Raw genomic sequence first — 26,807 nt, 5'->3', positions numbered from 1 at the left:
ACCGTCCTGTCGTCGCAGATGTCCTTCCCGCTTCAATGACAGATTTTAGGCTGGTTGGCGTATGAGGGATACGTTCAACACGTGAAATAACAAAAATGTTTGTCACTCCGTTTTGAAGTGACACATTAAACAAAACAAAATGAACATTGTATGTATAAATACTCAAATGTTCAACCAAACCATGTCTTTTCATCTGACAAAAGGCCGCCATCTTAAGGCTAACATGTAATAGCAAACGCTATTTACGAGCTAATGGCATTTGACATCAATGTTATAGTAATTGTGAACTTTGAAGCAACTGGTACGTCAATGCACACAGAGCAACAACGCATAGCTCAGTAGTAACGTAGCTAGCTTAGTGCTAACATGCAATGTGAAATAGCCATAGATGAGTTACTTGGCTGGCGAGCGAGGTAGTTGGCTAATGAGTTACTCCGTTAGTTATGCTTAAATATGACATATTTTATATAGTTTTAAGTCCTTGTGGTTACTTAGTTAATCAGTTCATTGGCTGGCTATCTAGTTTATTAGTTAGTCCGTTAGTTAGCCAATAAGTAGGCTAGTTATTTGTGTATTTTTTAAGATTGGGTTGTGGTTAGTTACCTAGTCAATTTTAAGTTTGGGTGGTTAGTTTGACTTAAAAATCTTGTAAGGTTAGTAAGAGAGCTCGTCAGCTACTTACAGTTATCAAGATAGTTACAGTATCTAGTTAGCTTGTGAAATTATTGTATCAGCGGTTTCCATGAGCCCAAATGAAAAGTTAAGGCAAAATGGCTGATGCTAGCTCTCTTTCAATCATGGCTGATTTGTGTCGTCTTGCTGTCAGAAATTGCGTTCCCAACCAATTATCACCCATTGCAAAACGAGGCAGATTTTTCCACCAACGCATTTTGTTTTTCTTTTTCTAATTGAGTTTGTCGAACTGATATGATTGCAAACGTCTGCGCGCTAGCCGAACCTCTCATGCCTCCAGCTCCGAGCGCTATGCAAACGACCATCGTAGTCTGTAATTGTTTAAGCAAGATTGATGTCTAAATTCATGCAGCAGTGGCACGAAACACTCCCAAATGGAGCCGCTCGACCGTGTTCGAACCTCTCGTCTTTTTTTGTCTTTTTTTTACCGCCGCCGCCCTCCCTCGCTCGATCCCTCCCTTTCTTCCCTCGCAAAGCTTCAATGTGGCATCTGGACAGTTTGGCAGTTTTCGGCGAGAGGTGTTGAGCGCCGACTTTAATGAAGATGCATCACGCCTGTTGCAGATTTATCTCCTCTCGTATGGCCGAGCAGATGCTCGCCGAGTGAACCCGACGCTTTCCCCCCCTTTTCCCCCATCAAAGCAAACAGGCGCAGAGCCCAGCAGCAGGTCTGTTCGCGGCCCTGCAAAGCATGCTGGGAACTGGTTAGTTTAGTGATGGTGAGATGGCTGGTGGTTTCAGTCATTGGTTCGCGAGTCAAATTTTTTAATAATCGATTGAAGTTAGCTAGTTTCTTCATTCTTTTGATGTTCATCCATCATTTGTTCTTTAGTTACTCATTCTTTTTTTTAATATAATCTTTTGAAGTTGGGCGGGTTAGTTAGGTGACTAGTTAGCTAGCTAGCGCATCGAATTTCTGATTATATATTAAAGCGGACTGAGAGAGTGCGTCAAATCTTTAGGCTCGTTGGGGGTAGTGGTTATTTATGCCATTTTGGAACAAAACTGATATTGAAGTAAAATGGAGACTTAGCATAATGCATTGTATGTTTCCCGAGGTTTTTATGGCTCAGAATGATCACGTTTGTATTCATGTCGTCGGTGGTGCTTGATTTTGACCTTGCTTGAAACGTTAGCGTGTAGCTACAACCGCACGCGCTTGTTTCCGTGCTCCCGAGAGCGCCAAGGCGGATCTTATTTCCACCAGAAGAGCTCGGCTACGTCTTTATCGCAATAACATGCCTGAAGCCCATTTCATTTCCTGGAGGGCCTCGCACTCCCGATTGGTATCCAACGCTTGATTTACGCTAGCGCTAATGTAGAGCCGAGTCCTCCGGCCGTCCACGTATGATCTGCTTTGTGCCAATTTGTGTTTAGCGCTCCCTTTGACCTCCTCCGTCTTATCTGGCAGACGCAGGCGTGAAGGACGGCGTGAACGCAAACGCAAACGTTTATTGACTTGTAAATATTCCAAATGGATTGGCCGCGTCCTTGCGCGCTGTTTCCAATTACGGCGGGTTAATAATGCGCCTTTGTCGGGTCAACCCCGTCACGTCTCGCCGCCTGATTGCTTGGGTGTCTAAGGTACGAGATGGTGTACAGTCTCCGGGGTGGCGCTTGGAGTTTCGCCTTGCAGGTTGTTACGTCTTTTTTATGCTGGTCGTCATTTGGGCGCTTTTGCTTGCATGAACGTGTCTTTGACTTCTTCCTGATTCATCACTAAAAACATACAGTTTATATTCTTTTGGATTCGAAATTATAATTAACTCATTGACTGGCAGCCATTTTCACTGAAGCAACCCCTTCGCTCCCGGCTGTTTTACTGGATTTGGACTGATTTTGCAAGGCCCACAGAATATTGTGTTCCATTGCTTTAAAAACATGGAACCTACCAAAAGAAAGATTAGAGTCTGTTCTTTTATCAGGAACAAAAAGTATTTGTATCTGTTTCGTTTTGCAGCAATTAGCATTAGAATATAGCTAAGTTTCATCATTATTCACAAATCTGTTTAGAACTGTGGGTAAATCAGCTTTTTTTTCAACATGGCCCTGGTTGAGCTCTTATACTCTACTGCCACCTGCTGGCCGTTTTTTGTAATAACTACCATTGCTTTAAGCCACCTTCAGTTCAGAGGCTGCATCAAAGCCTTCTGTATGCTCTAACATAAATAAAAATATAAAAACATAAATGGGAAAAAAAAAAGTATACATATGTTTTTGGTACCATGGCAATATTTCAAATAGAACGTTTTTATACTTTTTTGGGAGCAAATTAGTTAAATTAACTAAACTAACTAAATCATAATTTGACTAAATAAAATAGAATTGTATTTGTTTTATTTTTCTTAATTCAATGTCATTAAATGACGGGCCACATTTTTAGTATTATTCATGATTCCTTTAGTTTTGTTATTCCACTTTTTATTTTCATTTGCAATTCTATTTGATTTATATCCGACAAGATTGTCTTGTTTTCTTTGCGGTATAATTGATTTCAGCATCTGCAGTCGCTGATCTATTTAAAAATGGATTCATAATATACACAGTGGCTGCTCCTATACCTTCACATTCATTTAAAAGAAAATCCAAACAAATAAACATCCGTCTCTTGGCGTGACGGTTGCTTGGCACCCGACACGTTAATTTCACTTGGAAGCGGAATGTGGCTCGCCTGCGTGTGTTTATATATGAAGACATGATGGCGGCCATCTGCTGTTGTTGCCGTTATTCTCTTGACACATTACTTAGGAAAAAGCTGTTAAAAAGGTTCTAGAATGAAAACGAGAGCACCGTACTTCAATGGAACAAATATTAAATAATCAATCTGTAAATCTGATGGTAGAAACGTGACAGAACCACCCCCCCCCCCCCCACCCCCTTTGGTCTTAAACCGTCGGCACTTAAAGACGAGCACAACTACTTATCGCAGCTTCTGGGAATTCCACTTGATCCCGCTTTAATGTTCCGGGATCAAGACGGGCTTCACGAGTGCACTTTTGCTCTTTCCTTTCTTTGGTTGAAAGGGAGGTTTAGTCCTAAAATGACCCCCCCCCCCCCCCCCCAACATTTCACCCGCGGAATTAATGAAATCAAAATCGCCTTGTGATTAGGATCAAAGTCTTCATTCATTCATTCATAAGCAAAAATACATTGTGATTTTTATTTTTTTTGTAATGTTCCAGTCAGGAGAGTCCTAAATTATTCATAAGGCAGACAGGTGAATTGTTTATTATATCAATCCAGAGAGTCCTCCTTCAGTCCATACTTTGTTTATTTACTCATTCATTCATTTTGTTTTAACTTTGTTGTAATGTCAAAGTCAAGAGTCGTCCTCATGCATGCATTCATAAACCTTCTGGATTGTGTTCATTTTGTAGTAGTGTGTCGGTCAGGAGGCCTTGCATGCATTCATAAACTTTTTAGAACCGTTTTAGATATTTTTATGGTCATTTTAATGTTGTGGTAATGTCTCAAAGCTAATTTATTTGAATGTCAAGTGAGTCGTTTTACTTTTGTAGTGATGTATCCGTATGGAGAGACAGTAGTCATTCATTCACTCATAAGACATGTGGATGTGTTAATTTTGTCGTAAGGTCACAGTCGGGAGACCTTTTACTTTGCAGTAAAGCTTCAGCGAGGACACAGTGGGGAGTCTTTATTTATTTATTCATTCATTCATGAGCCCCACACATTGATTTCACTTTGTAGTTTTGCCTCTGTCTGGCGTGTCAGCATTAATTATTTCTTTCATTCATTCATAAGACAGGTAAAGTGATCTTTCTTTGTAGTAAGGCCTCATTCCTTCTTAAGTCATGTTCGATGTTTTACTTTTGGAGTAATCAAGTCAAGTTTATTTATATAGTCCATAATCACACAAGAGTCTCAAAGGGGGGCTTCACATGCCCGCAGTTGACAAATATCAACGACATCCCCTAATCAGACCACAAGAAGGCAAGGAAAAAAAGAAAAAAAAACTGGCAATAAGAAAGAGAAACCTTGAGAAGATGTCTTATTCTCAATCGTCAATAATTCATTCATTTGTACGAGATGCTCCCTCGAGAGGGTGAAAAGGTGAGACGATAGAAGAAAAAACCATCAAAAGTCAAAGTTGGATTAAAAAAAAAAAAGATGGCTGCAGGACTTGTGGGAGTTCCAAAGGATTTTCATCTTTCTTTCTTTCTTTTTTTAATTCCTCCCCGCTGAAGGTGCCGCTGAGCCAATTAGACAGTGAATTAAAAGCGGGACCCGCTGACCCCGCAGACACTTGATAATCAGCGGACCAATCATTAAGCGGCAGATAACAAGCTCTGATTTGCTTCCTTATTACAGTTTGGCCACAATCCCGCCGGCGTTAGCGCCACTTCATGGCCTCCTCGCGCGCGGGGTGACTTTGAGGCGGGCGCGGTTCACGTTGGCTGCCAAGTGCACAACCACTGCCCGCTACTTTGTCAGACACTGATTGCCTTTTTATGCCTTACTCATGACGGCTCATCTCATTTATGTGCTGCTCTCGAAAACGTTAAAGAAAATAATCAAAGGTCCAAATGTAGTCAATTTGGCAGCGAGTTTAAAAACATTTTAGTCACTGGCTGCCTCTATGGCTTAATGCTAATGCGAACAAGCGTAATTCAGTTATTAAATGCAGTGTTAGCAACAAGACATTGATAGTTTGGCAGCCGACCAACTCGTAATTTGAACAAACATTTTAAGACAGCACCCCTAGTGGCAGTATGCAGATAATACAATGTTCAAAATAAATGGCTAGCATACGCCTTCCCCGGAAATTATCATTTGTAACTGATCAATTAAATGAACAAGTAAATAAACAAAATATTGTTAAACGTTTAATATGTAGCCACATTTTTTATTGTAAATGAAATGAGTTTTCATTTAAAAAATTGCATGTAAAAATAGAAATTTGAATAAAAACACAAATCCAATGACTTAATTTTTTTTACTATGTTAAAACATTTAAAGTCAAAGTTACATTAGAAACTACGTTAAGAATAAAAATGAAAAGAAGTTTAATTTAAAAAAAGATTTTAAATTACATTAAACAAAAAGAAATAAAAATAATAAATAAATATCAAATTATATAAGAAAATACAATGAAACAATTCATAAAAAACAACAAATGAAATCTAAACTTGAAATAAATTCTTAATTCAATTTGGTCGCTTGAGTCTACATCTCAAAATCGTTTACTGTGTAAACAATCAATTGACACGTGATTGAAAAGTAGCAAATATGATAAACAAGCTTATGTCAATATAGGTAGGTAAATATGTGAGGCGGGCGTGGCCTCTCCTTGAAGACCTTTTCCTTTCCCCGACTACTCTGTCAGTGTCCCCCCCTCTCATGCCGGCAAAAAGTTCTTCCGTGATGAACGCCGCCGTGCTCGTGCAGCGGCGGCGGCGGCTGAGCGTGTCGTAAATAAATCTGGCCGCTGAGAGCTCGGCGGTGGCGGCGGAGGTACGCCAGGGCGGGAAATTGTACTATGATAAATATTGAGAGGTGCAATGAGCAATGGTTTTGTCGCGGCGCAGCATGAAATGTGGCTTTGTGATTGGACGCCGGCACTCAGGAGTAATTCAGGAGGATACGGGAAGAGGCGCAGACGCCAAGCAGGCCTGATGGAGTGTCCAAAATGGAGGACGGGCGCAGGGGAAGGAGGAGGGGACTTGAGCCTGAGACTCAACATGCTGGCTTTCATTAACGTATCCATCATCCGTTCATCATCAAGCCGTCATTCATGCATCCATCCACAATCCTTTTGCATCAATGATGCTTCATCCGTCTTTGGTCACCCCTGCGATAGAAAGTCCGCGCATTTATGGCATGTCCAATTTGATAGTTTCAAGATTCCCACCTTTTCGACCAGGGTTGTGCATCTCGCCAATAAAAGACCATCTCGAGACACGGGCTACCATACCGTTCAAGAGCGGTGGAACGATTACAGTCGTTTTGATTGGGTGGGATTTCGATTCGATTCAATATGGTATGGCTCAGTTGAGAGGGAATGATGTCATTTGACATACGTTACATATGGATCAACTTGTCATTTCCTTCAAAGAGATAGCTGTCCAAATAAAAGACGATTTGATACGTATCACGATATATTCTGAAGCAGAATCATTCGATTCGGTTTGCGTCGATGTGCTGGCATCTTTGAAACCAAAACCCATTTTCTGATTCAGCTCTTTCACTTGATTGAACCCACCCTGCTCAATCTAAAATCCATTTTAGTCGACAAATTGGACCCTTCGCAGCCTCAGTGTGGCGCACTCTTACAAAATAACTTTTTCAAATATTTTCATTTCCTGACAAAGCCATCACATTTCCGGGTTTAAGAATGACATTTAGTGTCGGTTTGTTCGCCGTTAAATGTCAAAACGGAACCTTTTTTTTCATCCAGCGGAACTTTTCGCTCTCACCTTGCCGCATTGTTTTTTTTTTTTTTAAAGAGCTCAGTATTGTTCATTCGGTAATGTCATCATCATTGCTCTTTTTTTTTTTTTTTTGTATGTGTGTGTGTGCATGTGTGCCAGTGTGTGTGTATTCGTTAGTTCACCAAAAACCTATTCAAAAAAATCCCATACCGTTCACCTAAACCCAACACCGCCATCAGGAGACCCGAGGAAGGACCAAAGAAAACAAAGGAAAGTGAAATCCAGCACCGACCAGACGCCACCAACCAGAGTCCTTCACCAACCAGAGTCCTTCACCAACCCCAGAAACATCTAAATTCCAACAAATCAGGGAGACCTCAAGAGACCAAAGGAGAGACTGAGGAAAGGAAGGAAGGACAAACGAAGCAGAGCGAGGTCCACAGACACCAGCCTCCACCGATTCAATGACCTGAGGAAGAAGCAGATTGCCAGAACCTTGCCGCATTGTTGTCACAACTAGCGGGGCGAACCAAGACCCTCTGAGGTGCTCCGCCACTCCATTATCTCGCCCGCCACCTTGGTCTTATCGTCTCCGAGCAGGGATTGTGGTGGAGAAATGGTTTCCCTGGCACTTAATGTTAGCATTCATCACGGATTGTAACGAGCGCACGGGAATCCTTCCCGGAAGCTAAAGAGGCGTCTTTGGCAATCAGGCCGCCTGTCGGCTGATGAGGAATGTCGTGGACGCCCATGCTGCTTACGCTGCATTCTGGAACCGCTGCCGTGTTTGATTCCTGCCTGCCGGTGTCGACTGTGAGGACACCTTTGGACAGCCTTCAAGCTGAAGCCGGCTGAGCACGGTGACACTTTAATGCTGACTTGAGATTGTTGGATTCGGGAAGAAAATGATTGTGTTGTGGATATTTTTGCAATATGGGAAGACGTCCAAGGGTCGTCTTTTTACTTCACACGTTGTCCAGAGCGGACTCAAAATGCCGTATATAAGCTCTTCTGACTTATATCACCATCATCCTAAACATTAAGTTGCCTTTTGATGACATGACACGTTTACTGAAAAACACCACACACAAAAAAAATCTCGTTGAAGTTAATTGCATTTAATTTCTACTTCTCTTGCAGTGCACATGCACTACTTTTTTTGTTCTTTTTTTTTTTTTTTTACTTATCATGGTACACATTCCTTAATTGACCAAATATTCTGTATTTTGTTTAAAAATGTAGTAGATTGTGTTGAATGAAAAAAGAGCCGTTTTCATTTACTAAAATATTACAAAAAAGGACAAAAATAGCAGCATAAATGGAGCCAAGTCCAAATCTGCAATAAGTGAACTGGAAAGTAGCGTAAGCATTTTCGTATACTACCCCTTGCAGTTATTTAGAACAGACCTTAAAGTGACCTTGGATTTTGAGCAACATACTGCTTCACCAAGTCAGACATTCTTAACTCATTCAAACCCAAAAACATATTTATATGTTGTTTTTATGCTAGAGCATACATAAGGCTTTGATGCAGCCTCTGAACTGAAGAGGTGGCTTAAAGCAACGGTAGTTATTGCAAAAAACGGCCAGCAGGTGGCGACAGAGTTTAAGAGCTCGACCAGGGCCATGTTGCAACAACCTCTATTTGCTGGTGTTTTCAACAAGTTTGTGACTAATGATGAAATAAGAGACTCTCATCTTTCTTTTGTTAGCTTCCATGTTTATATAGCAATAGAACACAATATTCTGTGGGCCTTGCAAAATCAGTTCAAATTCAGTCAAACAGCCGGGAGCTAAGGGGGTTGCTTCAGTCAAAATGGCTGCTGGGAGTGAATAAGTTAACTGCAGCCTGTTCTGGTAAATGTCCATGACACTTGACATCAAATGGAATGTATTTTGACAGCTAAGACGAACCTTTTAAGGTAATTTGTAGCGTGGCGCGTCGTCTATCAAGCTGGCAAATTGAACGTGCACCGCCCCTTAAAATGCGAGGGGACAAAACCAACGTAGTTTGCGATTGCTTTTTGATTGATGCGCCAGCAGACGCTAATTGGGAGGCTGCGGGTGTCATGGCGCAAATTAGCCCAGCTTGTCTTTGTAGTGATGATGTACGGCGGGACATGACAGGTGACAGGCAGTCAAACAGGACCACCGCTTGACTGCACAAGAATAATCATGCTCACTTTTGATTGACACCGTCTGAGACATATTCAGTTAGCAATTTTTCAGCAAGAAATCAGTCTTCACATCATCGCTCTCTCTCTTTTTTTTTTAAATTATATTATGTATACCGAAATATCTGATTCTGATTCTGAGAAATGACCTCATCCCATGTGTGTGTGCGCGCGTTTTTTTGGGGGTGTGGGGGGGGGGGGGGTGTGGTTGTGTTACTTGAAGCATGTAGTGTAAATTCCCCCCCCGACCCACACACACAGACAAGACTTTGCGCCAGTGTGGCTCGGTGGCTGCAAAGGTGGACGTAACCTTTGCGAGGCCTTTGCTTGATTGGTTTGATCCACCCTCTCACCTTTCCCGGTGACGGATCACGACACAGTCAGAAGATTGTCTGGCGTCACACCTGCGTGTTAACGAAGAAAGTGGTGGCACTGCGCTCTTGTTATTCTCCCCGCGGTGGGAATGCGGACGCCAAAGGTGGCTCCGCCTCTTTTGTACCTTCCTCACTTTCACTTGAAATGAGGCCCATTTGCCTGATAGCATGTTGCTAATGCTGACGAGATGTCAGATGATCATTTCAGTTGAATTTAATTTGAGTCGTGCCGTCAAGCTCATCTTTTCTGCAGCTTAAGTCAATAAAGTTACTTATAACAGTTTTTTTTCTTCATTTTTGGCACCATTAGAAATCTTTTTTGTAATATTTTGTCCCTCTGCCGTCCACACAAATTGAGAACATTTCCCAACCATTCCGATAATATCTTGATTGATTGACTTGATTGTCGGATGCTTCTCAGCGTCTTCTGTTTTTCTGTCCTTTATGGAAAACGATTGGGTTCGACAATTGTAAATGTTAAACCTCTTCAATATTTACCACCTCCAAAAATGTTGTGGTAGTCACAGACTGATAACGTTGTCATCTCCAGACACTTTCAATATTTGAAATCATTTCAATGATCCAAATGTTAATCATTTGTTTTCCACAGGATCAACGTTTGCAATTGCAATGATAGATTTGAGCAATTTGCGTTTTTGTTCTTTCACCGAGCGGTTAATTTAGAGTGAGAGCTAACAAGTATCTTACGAAATTAACTCACTCAGCGAGATATCTTTTTTGTTAAAAAATAAGAAATTTGAATAAAAAGCCACACAGCAAGGCTGGAATTTGTGCTGATTGATTGCTGGCGATGCGGAGAAATGAAAAATGACCACTTTGCATCTTAATCACATTATTAGCGCCACTGAAATGAATATGTTCGTCTTGATTAGCTGGCGGTTGGAGAGACGATAGGCAGGTAAAAGCAGCGGGAGATCGTGATGAAAGTATTGAATACTTGCCTCAAAGTCTTTCATGATATCATCATGAAAGACACATCTGCAAAGAAAGCCGCAAGTTAGTGATTTGAAGCGCAAGACGAGCTCAAGCATTTGGACTTTTCAGCGACTCGGACCCGCTGATGGATGTGTTGCACGTACTAGACTCGCGTCACTTGTGTTTCTGCCACCAGCAAAGCTAAATAATTGAAAACTTCCAGCTCCACATGCAATATATCATCTGGACCAAGCACAGAAAAATGTTTCTGCCTCACAGTTTATTTTAACAGCGAGGCGCTCGCATAAAGCAACGTTGCTTGTATCCAATCTTCATAATTTTTTTTTTAAAAAAGTAGTGCTTTGATTGATTACTTTTTTCCTGTTTTGTACATCCATAATTATATTTTCTTTCATTTTTGCCCCAAAATATCTTTACAATAGTCTTTTTATTTGACCATTTCTGACTCTGACTTCGTTTTGACACTGGATTTGGGTTCGAATTTCCCGCCCTCTAGCGGCTGTGACCTCACGTGCGCATTGTGTACATGAGAAGGGAGAGTGCCGTTTCATTTTTAGGCCACACGTGGCGGTAGCAATTTGAAATGAAATTTTCCGCATTCAGCAGCGTTACATTTTAAGTAAGGATAAGCGGTTAAGCATGGTTAGAAATTCAATATTTATCCTGGTGGTGGGGTAAATACATCTCAATTCTAAATTATTTTTGATCCATTAAAAAAAAAGTTGTACTGGACTGTTATTGTTGTGTTATGCTGTCACTGATGTGCGGATTCTCACCAAAAGTTGCACTTTGAGAAGAACATTCTCGCATCAAGTTGCACAAAACACTCCCTGGGGGGAGGTCACGAAGCGCCTGACAGGTTGGTGGCGCTCACCGCCCTGAAGGCTCACGTACGCGTGTCGCGGCGTTGTTCATCAGAGCGGGCGGCCATCTTGTGATCACACTCCCCGGAGGAGGTCCGGCCTTCTCGAGGCCGATTTCGCACCTCGGCCTGAAACGAAAAAAAGGAAGGCGAAAATATTGTTTGACGGATACCTCGAGTCCTCCCGAGTGGAGTTCCCTCGGCAAAATCCCTCCCCCCAAAAAAATGCTGAATAAAATGTTGCATTAACATTTTGTATCCAGTCACACATGACTTTTTTAGTGTGTGTATGTGTGTTTGCCACTTGTGAGTTGTGCTGGAACAAGTTCCAAAGAGTAAAATGAAATATTTAGCATTGTGCGTGCGTGCGTGCGTGTGTCAAACCCAGCCAGCAGTGTTTCTGTTCCAAATGGTGATGCAAGACGCATGTAAACATGTCCACCCAAGCATTCTGCCATTTTGTCCGAACTTTTCTCAGCTGTGTTGACAACCGCACACTTGAAACTCTTTAAATAAATAAATAAATAAATAAAATGATATTCTCTATTCCTATATATTCTCTCTCTCTCTCACTCACACAAGACACTTTATCTTTTGCGTTTTTTGTATTTTTATCTTTAAGCAAGCAAGTGGCTGCAAGTAATCATGTTTTATTTCCACTCAATACGAAGCATTTTCATGTATTTATTTTTCACGCTGGTGATGAATGACGATAGCGAAAGCTTATCTTATCTCTGCACAAACATGTTGGAATGTTTTTTCGTTTGTTTTTTTGTGAGCACGCCAGTAAAAGCAACAATAAAGGCCTGGCATCTGCTGCCATTTGACACGTATTCCACTTGTAATTGGAAAAAGGCGGATTATGAAACAGATGCACCTCATAAAAAGGCCATTAGGAAAGTTTTTATCTTAATGAAACACCTTTATTGTACGTTAAACCAAAGTGTCACGTCGAGGACCTTGTTTAACGCGCTCTGTTTTACCGCGGCGAAATAAAATCGTATTTATGTGACGCACACGAATTAATTGGAGTGCTTTTCAATGGACTCAAGGACTTTGATTTGGTAAATTGTGTCAATGTTATTTGCATGTGTAAAAATAGTCGGAAACAAAAAGTGTATCGCTGTCATTTTCTTAGTGGTTCCTTCTTGTTCAAGCGTTATCTGTAAATAATCTGTAAAACGACGACGTAGTGAACTTGCAACATAAATATGTGCGCTGAATTGTAGATGACATTTTCTTGACTTAAAATGCTAACTGTTAGCACAGTTGATGTCTCGGATAATTCATGCATCGTAGCCCAGTCATTAGCTGTGGGGCTAGCAAACTTAGCTAATGAAGCTAACCAGCTGTGTTCCATCATCCATATGCTATGCTATCTTAGCATCTTGATTTGTCATTTGATGCTATTTTCTGTTTATTGATACAGTTTTCACCATATAAATGGACAACTTAAGCTAGCTTCCTTGATCAGTAAGGCTTTTACGATACTTGTTCAGATAATTTTATAAATCATACAAGTGGAGTTCCCCAGAGTAATACAACACTTTTGAAAGTTAACTTTTAAGGGTGTTTTTTTTAAGCATTTTCTTTTGTGTGTGTTTTTGTTTTTTTTGTTTTTTTTTTGTAAACAGCCCAAGCACCATTGACAGTTGGTTGTCATTTGAGCTCCATTGTGTCCTCGGCCAGTTGAGCAGCAACAAAGCCTTCAAAGCTCTTTCCTGTCTGCGTGACGCTTTCAGGATGAAGAAGCTCCGAGCAGAGTGCGACACCTGCTCAGTGGGCCCGACTTCACACGTGCGGCTCGCATCAAGCGGCTGGCCTCGCTTGAGTGCCGCCAGAGCGGAAGCAAGCCACCGCACTGCCGCCATTCACATGATGGGCTGCGGGACCGGCAAGGTGCTTCCGTCCCAAAATGGAACTACGAATGAGGAGAAGAGGAAACGCTACGTGAGCGTGCTGCAATCGCTGGTGGCCTTCGCCATGGAACGGGACCACCACGAGGAATCAAAGAAGAACATGAGTGGCTTCTTTTCCACGAAAAGCAAAAGTGTTCCTGCAGGGCAAATGAGCTTTCAATTTGAAAAGCAGCAGGAGAAAAGTGGAGACACGTACAAGGACAAGTTTGACGCCCGGGTCAGCTCAAGGTAGGAAACCGATGACATCATCAAATGGAATGAAAAATTATTTTGTGTCACACTTTGCATCGGATGGAGTACATTGACCAAATGTGCCACTGTATATAACAGATTACCACCAAAACTGCACCAGGAAATTTTTTTTTATTGAAGTCGAGATAAACTTCCAAAGAGTTTTTTCCACAAAGCGACGGTGGCTAGCATTACACAAACAATCAGTAACAAATTAAGCTAACCATCTTTTTTCACACCGTGTTTCATCATCCAAATGCTATTCTAGCTTAGCATCTTGATTTGTGTTGTTGATAAATTCCCCTCGAGGGCAGATTGCAGTCCATTTTTTGGTTTTCTTGCATCACACTTAGCAACTGTTACTATGGAGATGGTCAATCGTTTCAAGACGTGATTAAACAACAACCGATCCTTAGAATCCTCAAGGGTTAATTAATCAAGGATTGTTATGCCCATCGCACTAATTCCCTTCACTCCAGACACAACAATCTCGGTGATAACAGAACATTATCTTATATACACCATCTCATAATAAATTCACTTTTCTTCTGGTCTGAGGAAATGAAAAGAACATCCTGGTGGCTCTGGTGAGCACTTTCTGCTTTGTATAGCGTGCCAACATTTCCCAAATGACAGCATAGCAGCTAATTGCGCCTTTGTAATGATGTTATTAAAAGAGTGAAAACAGAAAGCGCGCCACCTGTGGGGCGTCTCACTCTCCACAAGGAGATAATGAAGCCTTTCAAAAGAGCAATCTACAATTTGAGCATGTGGAGGGAGAAATGAATTGTCTGCCAAAAAACATGTTCAGTAGGAGTTCACAGAAAGAAACCATTAGGTGTAGGACCACTATATTCATTTTTAGATATTTTTGGGGGAAGGGTGGGGTGGAGGCTGGGTTATGGAACAGAGGTGTACCGACCATATAAGGTCAATGACGGAAAAGGAGTGTAAAACTAGCCACCTCGCTCTTTGATAAAAACAGATGCTGCATTTTATTTCCAACTTTACCCAATGTGAACTGATAAAACCAACTTGTCATTTTTGCCGTGCCATTAAACCCCTAATGTTTATTGTGGTTATTCTTAGCTTTCAAATCCTGGATTTGCTCCCTGCCAAAACCCTCCCTGTTGGTTCAATTACACCCACTTCATTTAACGAGAAGCTGCTATTCTCCTCATGAGTGAGAATTTTCTCCATCCCGCTGACAACGAGAGCGCAATCGCGCTCCAGATGCGCCGACAGATGCGCCCGCCGTGCTCTGACGACTCATCAGCGTTCCCATTCTGCCTCGTCAGATACCACATCAAGGCTCTGATCGGTCGTGGAAGCTTCAGCCGGGTGGTGCGCGCCGAGCACAGGGCCAGTCGCCGACCCTTTGCCATCAAGCTGATGGAGGTGGAGGCCCCCCAGGCCCGAGAGGTGTGCGCAGCCGAGTTGGCGGTGCTGCGGCGGGTCGACCACGCCAACGTGGTCCGTCTGGTGGAGGTGTTCCAGTGTCCCGGGAGGGTCTATGTGGTTCTGGAGCTGGCCACGGGGGGGGAGCTTCTAGACCGCGTCGTCAGCAGGGGGCACTACACGGAGCGGGACGCTGCTCAGGCTTTGCGCATGGTCCTGGCCGGGGTGGACTACCTCCATTCGCTGGGGATCACACACAGAGATTTGAAACCGGAGAATCTACTTTACTACCACCCAGGCGTCGACTCCCGCCTGCTGGTGACCGACTTCGGATTGGCGACATTTGGAGGCGCGGAGACATCAGGCAGAAATACAAGTAAGTCGCATAGAGTACCTGTAGGTCTCCCGTCGGAGCATTCAAGCTTATGGAGGAACTTAACTTGACCTCTAAACTTTTAAATGCACATTGTTGAATGTTCCAGCAGATTTTGCATGACTTGCTGTTCTCTAGCAAGGAGCCAAACAGAAAAATTCACAACAGGTCTGCTGCAACTTGCTGATGACAGTCTGAGTTCAGTGGCCAGATGTTTGATGTCTGAATGGACTGATAAATGTCCCGGTGCAATCAGAAAAGCCGTCTTCATTATGCTGTTCACATTTTGGCATCATGAGACTAGGACGGCAACCAACAAATGATCAGCAACACCTTCAAACGGGATGGTGACTTAGGAAAATATCCCCAAATTCACATTTCTTACAGAAATAGGTCAAGAGGCACGGGAGTAGTTCTTAGGAATTATGTTCTGGAGTATGTACTTAGGAAGACCGTACTTGCTGAGTTCACGAAACCGTACTCTGCGTTCCTGATCTTGAGAAACAGCTAGAGAGACTGGAAGAGTCACAGAAAGGTACAGAAGTGGACATGCTTGGAAATGTCTAAGTCTATTCCTGGATCAAACTTTCTGGACTAACTCAATATTTTTCAAGGTAAACAGGCAGGCAAGTCATGTAAAGTCCAAAGTCTTCAAATTGGCTACTTAAGTCTTACTCAAGTCAAGTCGTGTGACTCGAGTTCCCAACTTCTGACTTCAGGTGCCCAAAGTGGAGACATCAACGGGACTAGCAGCACTTGGTCCTTACGAACCACATGTGGAACACCAGAGTACATGGCCCCGGAACTGGTGCTGAGGAAACCCTACTCCTGCGCTGTGGACATGTGGGCTGTCGGGGTGATCGCCTACATCATACTCAGCGGCGCCATGCCCTTTGAGGATGACAGCCAAACTCAGCTCTACAGGTCCATCATCCGGGGGAAGTACAGCTTTCGTGGAAATGTAAGTTACCAGCTCCGACACCTTTCTTTGTTTGTGCGGGATTTTAGAGATAATACAAGTTTTATTTTGAAGCATGACGGCAGTTAGTGCCTAAAATAGTTTGATTCCGATTTTCTTTGAACATAGCTCATAGTTCTGGTTCTTGGTCAGAGTCTCTAAAAAGCTCCCCATCCACCGCTGTGACATGAGTAGTGCTCAAGGAAGATAATCCGGTGAAATTGCCTCCCACCCAAAGGACCAGCCAGTCAATCAGTCATGCCAAGGGACCGTTTTCTGAGGGCCATCACCACCAAGGGTGTGAACCGGGCGGGATCCCCAGAGTGTCAGGCTGAGTTCTTAACCCGGCTTAACAAAGAATCAGGTTTCCCTCGACAGTCCATCGTTGTGCTTCTCGGTCATAGGGCCTAAAAATGTGAGTCACCCGTGGCTGTGACTTCCTTTGGCTGGAGTTGGTCACACCTCGGCCGTTGGAGTATTCCCACAAGTCGCAGTTGAAAGCCTTCAAGCTCTTTGCCAACATAAATTGGAAAAATGTACAGTGAGCAAGTTGCAACACAGGCATTCCGTGTGTGTGTGCGTGTGCGTGTGTGTGTAAAGAACAGAACACGGATATGCTAAATTTAGCCCAATCTCCCGCCTGCTTCAGCTCTTGCGAGAAGGCAACAAAAGGGCACCCACCGCGTGTTCTCCGGGAGCTGAGGCGTGTATTTTTAACAGTAGAGCTCCGAGGTGAGTTTGGGATTGTGCCTTCACGCTTATCTTGGATTATTCACTTGCCCATAATCTGACATTTTTAGTCCAAGGCCTTGGAATGTTATCCCCCGTGTTTACTCCTCATCCACCGCCAACGGAACCAATGCGCTGAATACTTGGCTATTGCTTTGGAATTCCAGGTTGGATTTTGCCATGCTTTGTGTCCTTTGCGGGATGTTTTGATGGCAGGAGGTTGGTTGGTTGGTTGGTTGGTTCTCTGCTGACCTATCACAAGCACTGACCTACATTTACAAACAAAATATTTATCAATGTGTATTTGGATTGTATGTTTGATTTTTGGTTTCATCCAGTCACATCTAACTGTGACGTGTTAGCATTTAACCAATTCTCATTGGCCTTCGTACTGTGAATAGCATCTTACTGCAGGGCATGATTGTAGAATCATTGTAGACCCATTGGTCAACACATTACAGGACCGAATGGTGTGTTAGCAGTTGAATGCTAGCATGCTAACTACTAAGAGATAAAATTCCCGGACTAGTCACATTAGCCTTCTGAAATTGTAACTTCTTGCAGGCCCCTGATGGGTTGTCATTCAGTCAGCACCTGACAGGACAGTGCGGTCATGTTAGCAGTTAGTTGCCAAGATAGCATGCTAACATGCTAACTGTTACCATTACTCTGGCAGTTAGCCTTTGAAATAGTAGCTTTCCACAGGGAACGATGTAGAACGCTTGTGGAGGTGACTCGACTTGAGACGGTAGTTGTTATGCTAACATAAATGCTAATTGCTAGCATGCTTGAAGTAGCTCCTTGACATTGGCTCTGGTGGTTCATCATTCAGTCAGTACCTGGCAGGACAATTCAGTATGTTAGCAGTTGGTTGCTAACATAGCATGCTAACTGTTACCATTACTCTCCCATTCTTGTTAGCTTTTAGAAATAAGCTACATGCAGTAGCTTTCAACATGGCATGACTTTGAACGCTTGTGGGTCTGCTCTGCGGTTTGACGGATGGTCCACCAATCAACACGTGCCGGAACGCGAGTCTCGGCCCGCTTCTGATTGGCTAGCTAGTTTTTGTGTCCACAAGAGTGCGCGTCCTTGGAGTTTACCGGCAAGATGAAGGTGACTCAACTGGCACTTTTCCGAAAGTTCACATTGTGGGACCCTGCATGCAAGCCCCCTCGCGACACCACTGACACACAATCACACATAGACCACAACACGTCCACACGCATGCACACACACACGGACACGCTCACACTCCTCCGAGGTGCAACCACCACTTGCCTGGGGCATGCGCCACAGTGTCACACTGATGTGTTTACCCAGCAGTGCGGAGGAGGAGGCGAGCAGAGGAGTCGGAGATGGATTGCAGGGGGGATTTGGGGGGTGGGGAGCGGCGGTGGGATTTGGGGGAGCTGTCGGTACAGTGCCACACGTAGCGGGAAGCCATTTGAGCATTCAGTCCTTCTGTTTAAGCTACTAGGGTGCTCTTTGTTTTCACTAGTAGGACATTTCACTGTGCTAGTAGAATGACTCGAGCGTATTCGCATCATTTTCCCACTACAATATGACAATTCCGCACACTAGTAGGACAAATATTGCTTACAAGTAGGACAAGTACGTGTTAGGAGTAAAGCAAAACCTCGGCACTAGCTAACATCTGTGCAATACCAATACTTCTCGTGAAGCACATTTAGATGTTACTTTGAATTACAACTAGAATTTCATTGTGTCACTAGTAATTGTCACTGCTCGTATAATGGGCTGAAATAAATGCCACCGGGAACTGAATTGTTTGAATTTCAATCTCAAAACCTCAATAACTGCACTAAAAAACTGAATGTTATTTTTTTATTTAAAAATTATATTTATTTCTTATAAATATATAAATACATCATAAATATATTAAAATTATTTCTTATATATTTCTTATCTTATCCAGAATATTTGCGAGAGACGTACTTAAGCAATAGCAATTGATCGCTTCTCTTCGGCCAATCAGCAACCTTCGTTTATGAGCATGTGACGAAGTTGAATCTCCTCAACAGCTCTTAACCTTTTTTAGGACTAGTTTTGCCTCACTAATGTCATGTCCTACTAAATAGACCTTAAGATGGATATCAAATTAAACGGCTTCCATAGGGAGAAAAAGCAGAGCAGGAGGAAGAAGGGGTGTCGCCCGTGGGTGTGGGGGGGGGGGCGCTGGGGCTTTTTGCACCTTGTGTGTGCGTGTGTGACAGCTGTAAAGCTAAAGAATTCCCTCCCACAAGATCCCCCCCGACTGCATTGTGCCGCACACTTTTGTCTTGATGACCCAAAGCAAACATCTGCAGCAAGGCAGCGTGGGATCAAAAAAGGAAAGAAAGAAAAAGATCCAAGTGAAGCCAGGCTGCCCCCTAGCGAAGGCGCCGTGAACACACACATCTGCCGGGTGTGTGTGAGAATATTGTACATGACAGCACAATCTCTCCTGCATCCGCGTATTGATGTTTACATTAAGCAAGTTTTTGTAGCGTTTCCATCGGCTAGGTGTGAGTGGGGAGTCTTTGAAAGGACGGCTTGCATTTTAGATGTTGCCACCAAACGATGCGCAATGACGCTTTGGTTTTCACACCACTTTGTGAAAATCAATCAATCAATCCACACAATAAAAAATGAACAAAAGAATCTAAATCGGCATCTACTTGGCCAGTACTCGTGCTACTAAATGCAAATGATATCTTTGGAATGGAAACTTCATGGCAGTTTGGTGTCCTATTTACTAGTATTTTTCTTAATTGATTATAAATCTTGTGAAAATATGCTTTTTTTATTTTTATTTTTTTAAATAGATTAGCTCATTCACTGGCAACCATTTTGACTGAAGCAACCCTCTTCGCTCCCAGCCGTATGACTGGATTTGGACTGATTTTGCAAGGCCCACACAATATTGTGTTCTATTGCTATAAAAACCATGGAAGCTACCAAAAGAAAGACTCGAGTCTCTTCTTTCATCAGGAAAAAAAAATAGTATATTTTTCTATCTGTTTCCGTTTTGCAGCAATTAGCATTAGATTATAGCTAAGTTTCATCATTATTGACAAATCTGTTGTAAACAGTGAGGAAAAGAGCTTGTTGCAACATGGCTGATCTCTTATACGCTGCTGCCACCTCCTGGCCGTTTTTGTAATAACTACCATTTAAGTCACCTCTTCATGTCAGAAGCTGCGTCAAAGCCTGCTGTATGCTCTAGCATAAAAAAAAACATAAAAAACTAATAATAAATAAATATGTTTTTGGAAGTGCAAAAAAACATATTTACAAGTTTTTGAGTTCTAATGAGTTCATTTTAACAATGTATTAATTGAAAATGTGGATGTAATTTTTTTTAATCAGTGTATATAAATTATGAAATCACTAAGAACAAAACGTTATTTAATCAAATCTAATAAGTAGTATACATTCATGAGACATTGTTTTTAATTTTTCATGATCTCACTTTTCACTCTTGTGCTTGTTGTGTTTACACTGGCAACATGTCACTTTGCGTCTCATCAAAACTTGAACCTGAAAATCGTCCGACTTTCCTCCTCCTGCGTTGTCACGTTTAGGGCCTCGAATTGAGTGTAGGAAAAAGCTGCGTCAGAGTTATCGAACCCCTTTCGCTCTTTTGTCTAATTGTTGCCGTGCTCTTCTCGGGTCAGGATGGATCAGAGACAGGATGAAAAGGGGGCAGGGGTGGGGGGGGGGGGGGGTGCATAACTCCTTATTCAGGCTTTAACAAGACGTAGCTTGATGAAGCAAGCGTTCCTCAAGGTTTCCCCCCGAACGCCTTATCGGCGCGGCTTTGCGCTTCCTCGGCCGTGATGTATCGCTGGCTGGCTCGCCCCAAACACAATAAAGCGCCAGTTTATTTGCGCGCCCGGAGATAACCCCCCTGCAGGTGGCTCGCTTCCCGGGGAAACAACAACAACGCTGCTCTTTGTTGTGCCACCGCAGCACTGATGGAGGGACCAAGAGCAAAACTTTTACGAGGCTCAGCTGCTTTTTTGCCATCCCGGCTGACACTTGTGCAAGTGTGTGTGTGTGCGCGTGTGTGTGTGTGTGTGTGTGTGTGTGTGTGTGTGTGTGTGTGTGTGTGTGTGTGTGTGTGTGTGTGTGTGTGTGTGTGTGTGTGTGTGTGTGTGTGTGTGTGTGTGTGTGTGTGTGTGTGTGTGTGTGTGTGTGTGTGTGTGTGTGTGTGTGTGTGTGTGTGTGTGTGTGTGTGTGTGTGTGTGTGTGGTTTCAGGAGGATAAAAGATGTCAGGTACGCCCTGCGGGACTTTATTTTAGTGCCATCCTTTTCACTCTCAGAAATAAATGAAGTAGACCAAGGAGGGTCCAAACTTTTTCATTTCAGGGCCACATAGAGCAAAATGGAAAAATTCTTTGATTGTAATTTATTGAACACACTAAAATCAATCAGGCAAGCAATTACATATCTCGTTACTTTGAAAAGCTGCTTGCGTAACGGCTTTCTGTTAAAGGTGATAAGGCAAAGATTTTGGGGTGGCCTCGGCCCTGCACTCAACAGCCACCAAATCACATCCTAATTTAGAACCAAAACTGTCGGAAGCGGAACATTAATGTTCATAAATTGGACCTTGACATAAGTCACACAGCGGAAGAAATATTTTTGCTCCTAAAATCAAAAAAAAATAATGAAAACTCTATTCTATACTCTAACGTCAGCGTCCCAAAACTTTTGTCCACGCCCGACTTTTCATATTTTGGAGCTCCCCGCCGCCGTTGTCCATTTCACACTCGATTAAGCGCGATTATCCGGTAAGAAGAGATGATGCCGGAGACCTCCCCAAAGTCAAAAGCCCGAGATTTGCGTCAGCGAGCGCGCGTGATTGGAGGAGGAGAGGATTGAAGAGTGGATTAAAGCAAGACGTTTGTTGCTGCTGCTGTTGTTTGTCACGTTGCGCTTTAGCGCCAACAACCAAAGCAAACATTAATCCACTTGCGTGGGAGAATTTTGGATTCCCAACAAGCCTCTCGCTGCAAAGGTCACCCTTTTCCTCAGGCTGACCTCCACTGCGGCGCAAAAAACCCAGAAACTAAAACAGGCAGCATGAATTATTGAACAGTGTTGAATTGGATCTTGATTGTCAAGAACAGGCATGTTCACCACGTTTGTCCTCTCATACGACGACGCCCACGTTGACAAATTCACTTTTTCTCATCGCAGTTGTGTGACGGCTTCAGGTGTGTACCGCACCTCCAGACCAAAGTCAGCTGCGATTGGTTTGGAGCTTTTCACGTTAACATCCGTTGCCTTGCTTGCTCATATTTGAGGGTTTACACAATCGCAATATTGTTTTTTTTTCACTCACTGATCATCGATCAGTGAGTTAAAAAAATAAAAATAAAAATAAGCGATCACGGTCCGATCAGAAGATGGACAAATCTATCCAATCTATTTCAACAACTTGTACAGTTTACGGCAACATTTTCATTTGATAGCAATCCAAATGTATTGGGGAAACATGAAACCTCTATGATAACGATCCAGCCCTCCTCCCCACCTCCAAGAAGTCAAAATGCATACAATAGAAACACTTCGAATTTGAATACACCCGAGACATGTTTTATAGCATTGAACGTATTTGCTCCCAAAAATGTATAAAAACGTTCTTATTTTAAATATTGCCATGATCCCAAAGACGTATTTATACGTTTTTAATGTGTGTGGTTTTTTTTATGCCAGAGCATACAGAAGGCTTTGATGCAGCCTCTGAACTGAAGAGAATGCTTGAAGCAGTGGTCGTTATTACAAACACGGCCAGCAGGTGGCAGCATAGTATAAGAGATCAACCTGGGCAATGTTGCAAAAAGCTCTTTTTGACAGTGTTATCAACAGATTTGTGAATAATGATGAAACTAAGCTATATTCTAATGCTAATTGCTGCAGAACGGAAAATATACTTTTTTCCCAAATGAAAGAAAAGACTCTCGTCTTTCGTTTGGTAGCTTCCATCTTTTTATAGCAATAGAGCACAATATTCTGTGGGCCTTGCAAAATCAGTCCAAATCCAATAAAACAGCTGGGAGCAAAGAGGGTTGCTTCAATCAAAATGGCTGCCAGTCAATGAGTTAAGGCACTTGTTAAGATCTTTAAAATCCGTTTTAAACCAATACAAATTGAAAGAACAAGAGCAAGTGATAACACAAAAACATTGAAAAAATAGAGATGCATGTGTTCTTTGTAGAAGATAAGGAACATATGCCTGTGAGCATTGTTATTTGATAAATGTGAAATTTGAAGTGTGAGTGCTATTAAACATCTTGACATCTCCTCTCTCGACAAAATGGTTGGACCTCCGAGGCCGCTCTTATTAGGCTTAGGCTTTCCTCTGTGGTTTAGTTCTGCTCGTTAAAGCTCGCCGTCGCACGCCACGGCAAGCTTTAGTCGAGCTTTTAACAGACTTTTAGCTTCTGTCGTGGGGATTATGGGATTCTTTCCATGCCCGGGTGCACCCACAGGGACTTTTTACCTCCACCAAGCACAAAATGTTGTTTTTGTTCTCACCATGATCCCGTCTCATCTTGCGCAGCCTTGGCCCTCCGTGTCCAATCCCGCCAAGGACTTCATCCGGGCTCTGCTGGAATCGGACCCGGGCCGCCGTCCGCGTGCCGAGCAAGCCTGGCGCCACCCGTGGATTCTCACCGCGGCCGCCGGATCCTCGGCGAGGAACCTCCACCGATCCATCTCCCGCAACGTGCGGCACCGGGCGTCCCGGAACTCTTCGCGATGCCACAGCAGGTCCACAAACTCGGCGGCGGACGTCCGTTCGATAGCCAAACGTCCTGCTGGGACGTTAGCTTGGTGAGGGGGAACGCTTGTGAGGTGCGAGGAGTTCTCAAGTAGAGCCAAAATGTAGTCACCATTGGTCAAAGTGGGACAGTACCATTTCAGCTTTGTGTGTTGGGTTACTTACTAACACACAAACTAACACTGACGTTGGATTCTGCCTGCCTGTGACAAGATGGCCGCCCCGTGCGGACGTTGGATTCCGCGCCGTGCTCGTCTTTCTAGATATCGATGACGTGGCCTTCTTCCAATTGCTCTTCTCTGCGAGCACAACGTGAGGCGCATCCATCAACTCTCCGTCCCTCAATGACATTTTGTCCGTTCTGTGTGCCGTTGGCGAGAGTGCGCCACGACGCAGCATCAACGCCAACGCTTACGTCATTGTGTTTGGTGACTCGCTCGCTGGAGGACGCGTTTGTCCCTCCAGTGAGAATTATCGGAGGTTTGATAAAAGCCGATCATTATCTGCCCTCGCTGGCTTGGCCCGCCATCAATATTCCTTGTGGGGAAGAACATTTTCTTTCTCATCTTTTCATTTCAATAAACAAGCGTCTTGCTGCTCTTGTGTACCAAACGTTTTTGTTTTGTTTCCTTCTCTATCGCAGCGCAATATTTGACAAGCCGCATTCATTTTGTTCCCATTCAGGCGGCACAACAAAACTCCGCCTAGCGACTGATAAAAGACGGCAAAATGGAGTCGCAGGCAATCGCACAAAGCGCCGTTCTTTTTTTCTTTTTTTCTTTTCTCTTTAGCTTTTCCTTTTGATGATGATCATTTCATTTCATTTCTGCGGCCGCCATTCTCTTTTTTTTGCCGGCGTCTCCTCTTGTGAGTCACCCAACATTGTGTGTCGCCGCCGTGTGGGTTGTCGAATTGGCTTGTCAGGCTGGATTCGTCGAAACAAACTCGGGGTCCTCGAGTTGCAGCTTGGGGGTCTGCAAAATATTTCAGGTGTGCCATTCCAGCCTCTGCTAAAAACAAAACAAAAAAATAAGCACAAATGTCGGAGTCTGGAGAAAATAACACTTTAATATTGTTTTCTATACAAAACACGTCGTAATAACATCATTGAATCGAATGTAAATAATGAAACGATTTGTTAGCCCGTATGTGGCGTGTTAGCATTAAGCTAGCAGGCATTAGTTAGTCTTAGTTTTATGTTTAGTTCAGTGCTTCTCAATTATGCCGCGACTATAAATAGTAGCGATGTTCGATAGCACTTTATTTCCGACCGATACCAGTTTGAGTATCGGCCCGATACCTGATATTGGTACTCGATCGTATTATTTGTCGATCAAATTTTTGTGAGTGAAGTTCACTTCTGCAGACGAGCTCATGCACCCCCCCCCCACCCCTGACTTTGTGGCCCCTATTTGAAAAGGACTTGTTTAGTCTAATCAAAGCTAAAAATAAAAAAAAAACATCGATCTTAAACGTTTGTCGTTTAGAATTGGCATTTGTTATCAAAACATGCCATTTGTATTCAACTATTTTGCTTTTGAAAGTCCGATTTTTCTCCTGCGATCCGAAGACAATCGCCATCCGTTGTTTGCAAGCTGCTTATTCCGTTAATACGTATCACTTTCATGATGGAAGGCACTGTTTTCTTTTCTTACATTCTGTTTCTTCATGCCATTTGCTGTTTTTCTGAAAATTTTCAGAAGCGTGTGCGTGTGCTGGTGGCGCCATCTCGGTTTGCGACTTGATGGCGGACAAAAGCGTGTGGTCCAGCCGCCGTCGTGTTTTCCCTCCAGCTGGCAGAGGCTGCTGAGGTAAGTGGCTCGTTTTCTTCTTCCTCCCGTGCGAGCTGGCGACGAGATCACACGTTAGCGAGGCTGGAGATGATTTTGGATCTTCCTCGGGCAGCAATTACAAATGCTCTCTCTCTCCACTTAATGACCGTTGAGAGAAAAGAAAAGAAAAGAAAAGAGCGGCCCTCATTTGGAGCCCTCCTCTGCCGCTCCCTTTTTTTCCTCCTCTTGTTTTGCCGCAGAGGCCTTTGGTTCGATACTTTCCTCATTGAGGATGCGACGGGAGTCAAGTGTGTCATTATTCTTCCTTGGCAGGTGTTGTCATTGAGACCGTCGCCCGCAACACGCCACTTGTTGTCACCGCTGAAAACATTTCCTCCTGTCATTTCCTCCAAGTCCTCCAGGCTCAGCCTCGTACCCGTACTGCACAAGTATTATGATCTGCTCATATTTGGCTTCATTGGACGGGCGCTTCACGGTGCAGATGGACAATAACCCGAAGAGTTTTTGAAGGCAAACAAGTGGAATGTTTTGCCAATTACCTGACCAGAATCTTTTGCTTCCTTAAAAAACGTTTTTATTGGCATTGCGCAAGTACGACGGCGTGCAGAGCGGCGAAATGCACTTGACAGCTGCAACCCATCCAAGCGACATGACAAACAATCACCAACAGAGGGAGACAGAATGGAGAAGCCTGACGGGTTGCCAAACAGCGCCGCCATTTTCTTAGAACGAAAAGGAAAAGCGAAAGGACGGGGAGGGACAAAACTCGAAAATTGGATGCACATACCCTCAAATGAAATGTGGAAGTTGAACTACGTCTTGCTACTTTCATTTTCAATCTATTTTGGTGACGTTCAGATGAGAATCGTGTCCATGTCCCAATATTTACTTCTTTTTTTTTTGTGGGTGGGGTCTCTCACCCGAACACAACAAAAATAAGACATTTAATTCTCACCATTTTATTCCACTTTCAACCCATCGAGAATCACTTTTGACACAAGCAGTATTATTTTCTCTCTCAATGTTTTCAGCATCCAAGACCACAATCAACTCTTTTTCCGTTGAAAGCACCTCGTTGTGTCCAGAAATCCCGTCGAGACACTCGGGAGGCGGCAACCTTGTTGGATCGGCCCTCAGGACCAAAAAGCTTCCTTTGTCCTTCC

General features: G+C 43.3%; 1 protein-coding gene across 4 annotated transcripts in view; it reads left to right on the top strand.

Annotated features, from left to right (window-relative positions):
- LOC147156151 (serine/threonine-protein kinase H1 homolog) overlaps positions 1-25,097 on the top strand; it is an 82,987-nt gene extending 57,890 nt beyond the window's left edge. For 3 of the 4 annotated variants that reach the window (XM_086065568.1, XM_086065569.1, XM_086065570.1), the window contains 4 exons: positions 13,192-13,596; positions 14,898-15,373; positions 16,090-16,331; positions 23,633-25,097. In XM_086065568.1, the coding sequence (XP_085921694.1) occupies positions 13,193-13,596; positions 14,898-15,373; positions 16,090-16,331; positions 23,633-23,908 (1,398 nt within the window). In that variant the 5' untranslated portion in view covers position 13,192 and the 3' untranslated portion in view covers positions 23,909-25,097. Of the gene's footprint in view, positions 1-13,101; positions 13,597-14,897; positions 15,374-16,089; positions 16,332-23,632 lie in introns of those variants that run through there. The other variant, XM_086065571.1, reaches the window with a different exon arrangement.
- Positions 25,098-26,807: the final 1,710 nt, after the last annotated feature.

Source organism: Leptonotus elevatus, chromosome 21, assembly GCF_054856555.1.
Source record: "Leptonotus elevatus isolate MCC_2025b chromosome 21, RoL_Lele_1.0, whole genome shotgun sequence".
Classification (NCBI taxonomy): Eukaryota; Metazoa; Chordata; class Actinopteri; order Syngnathiformes; family Syngnathidae; genus Leptonotus; species Leptonotus elevatus.
The sequence above is the reverse complement of the archived record's forward strand: the minus strand, read 5'-3'. Positions and strand labels throughout refer to the sequence as shown.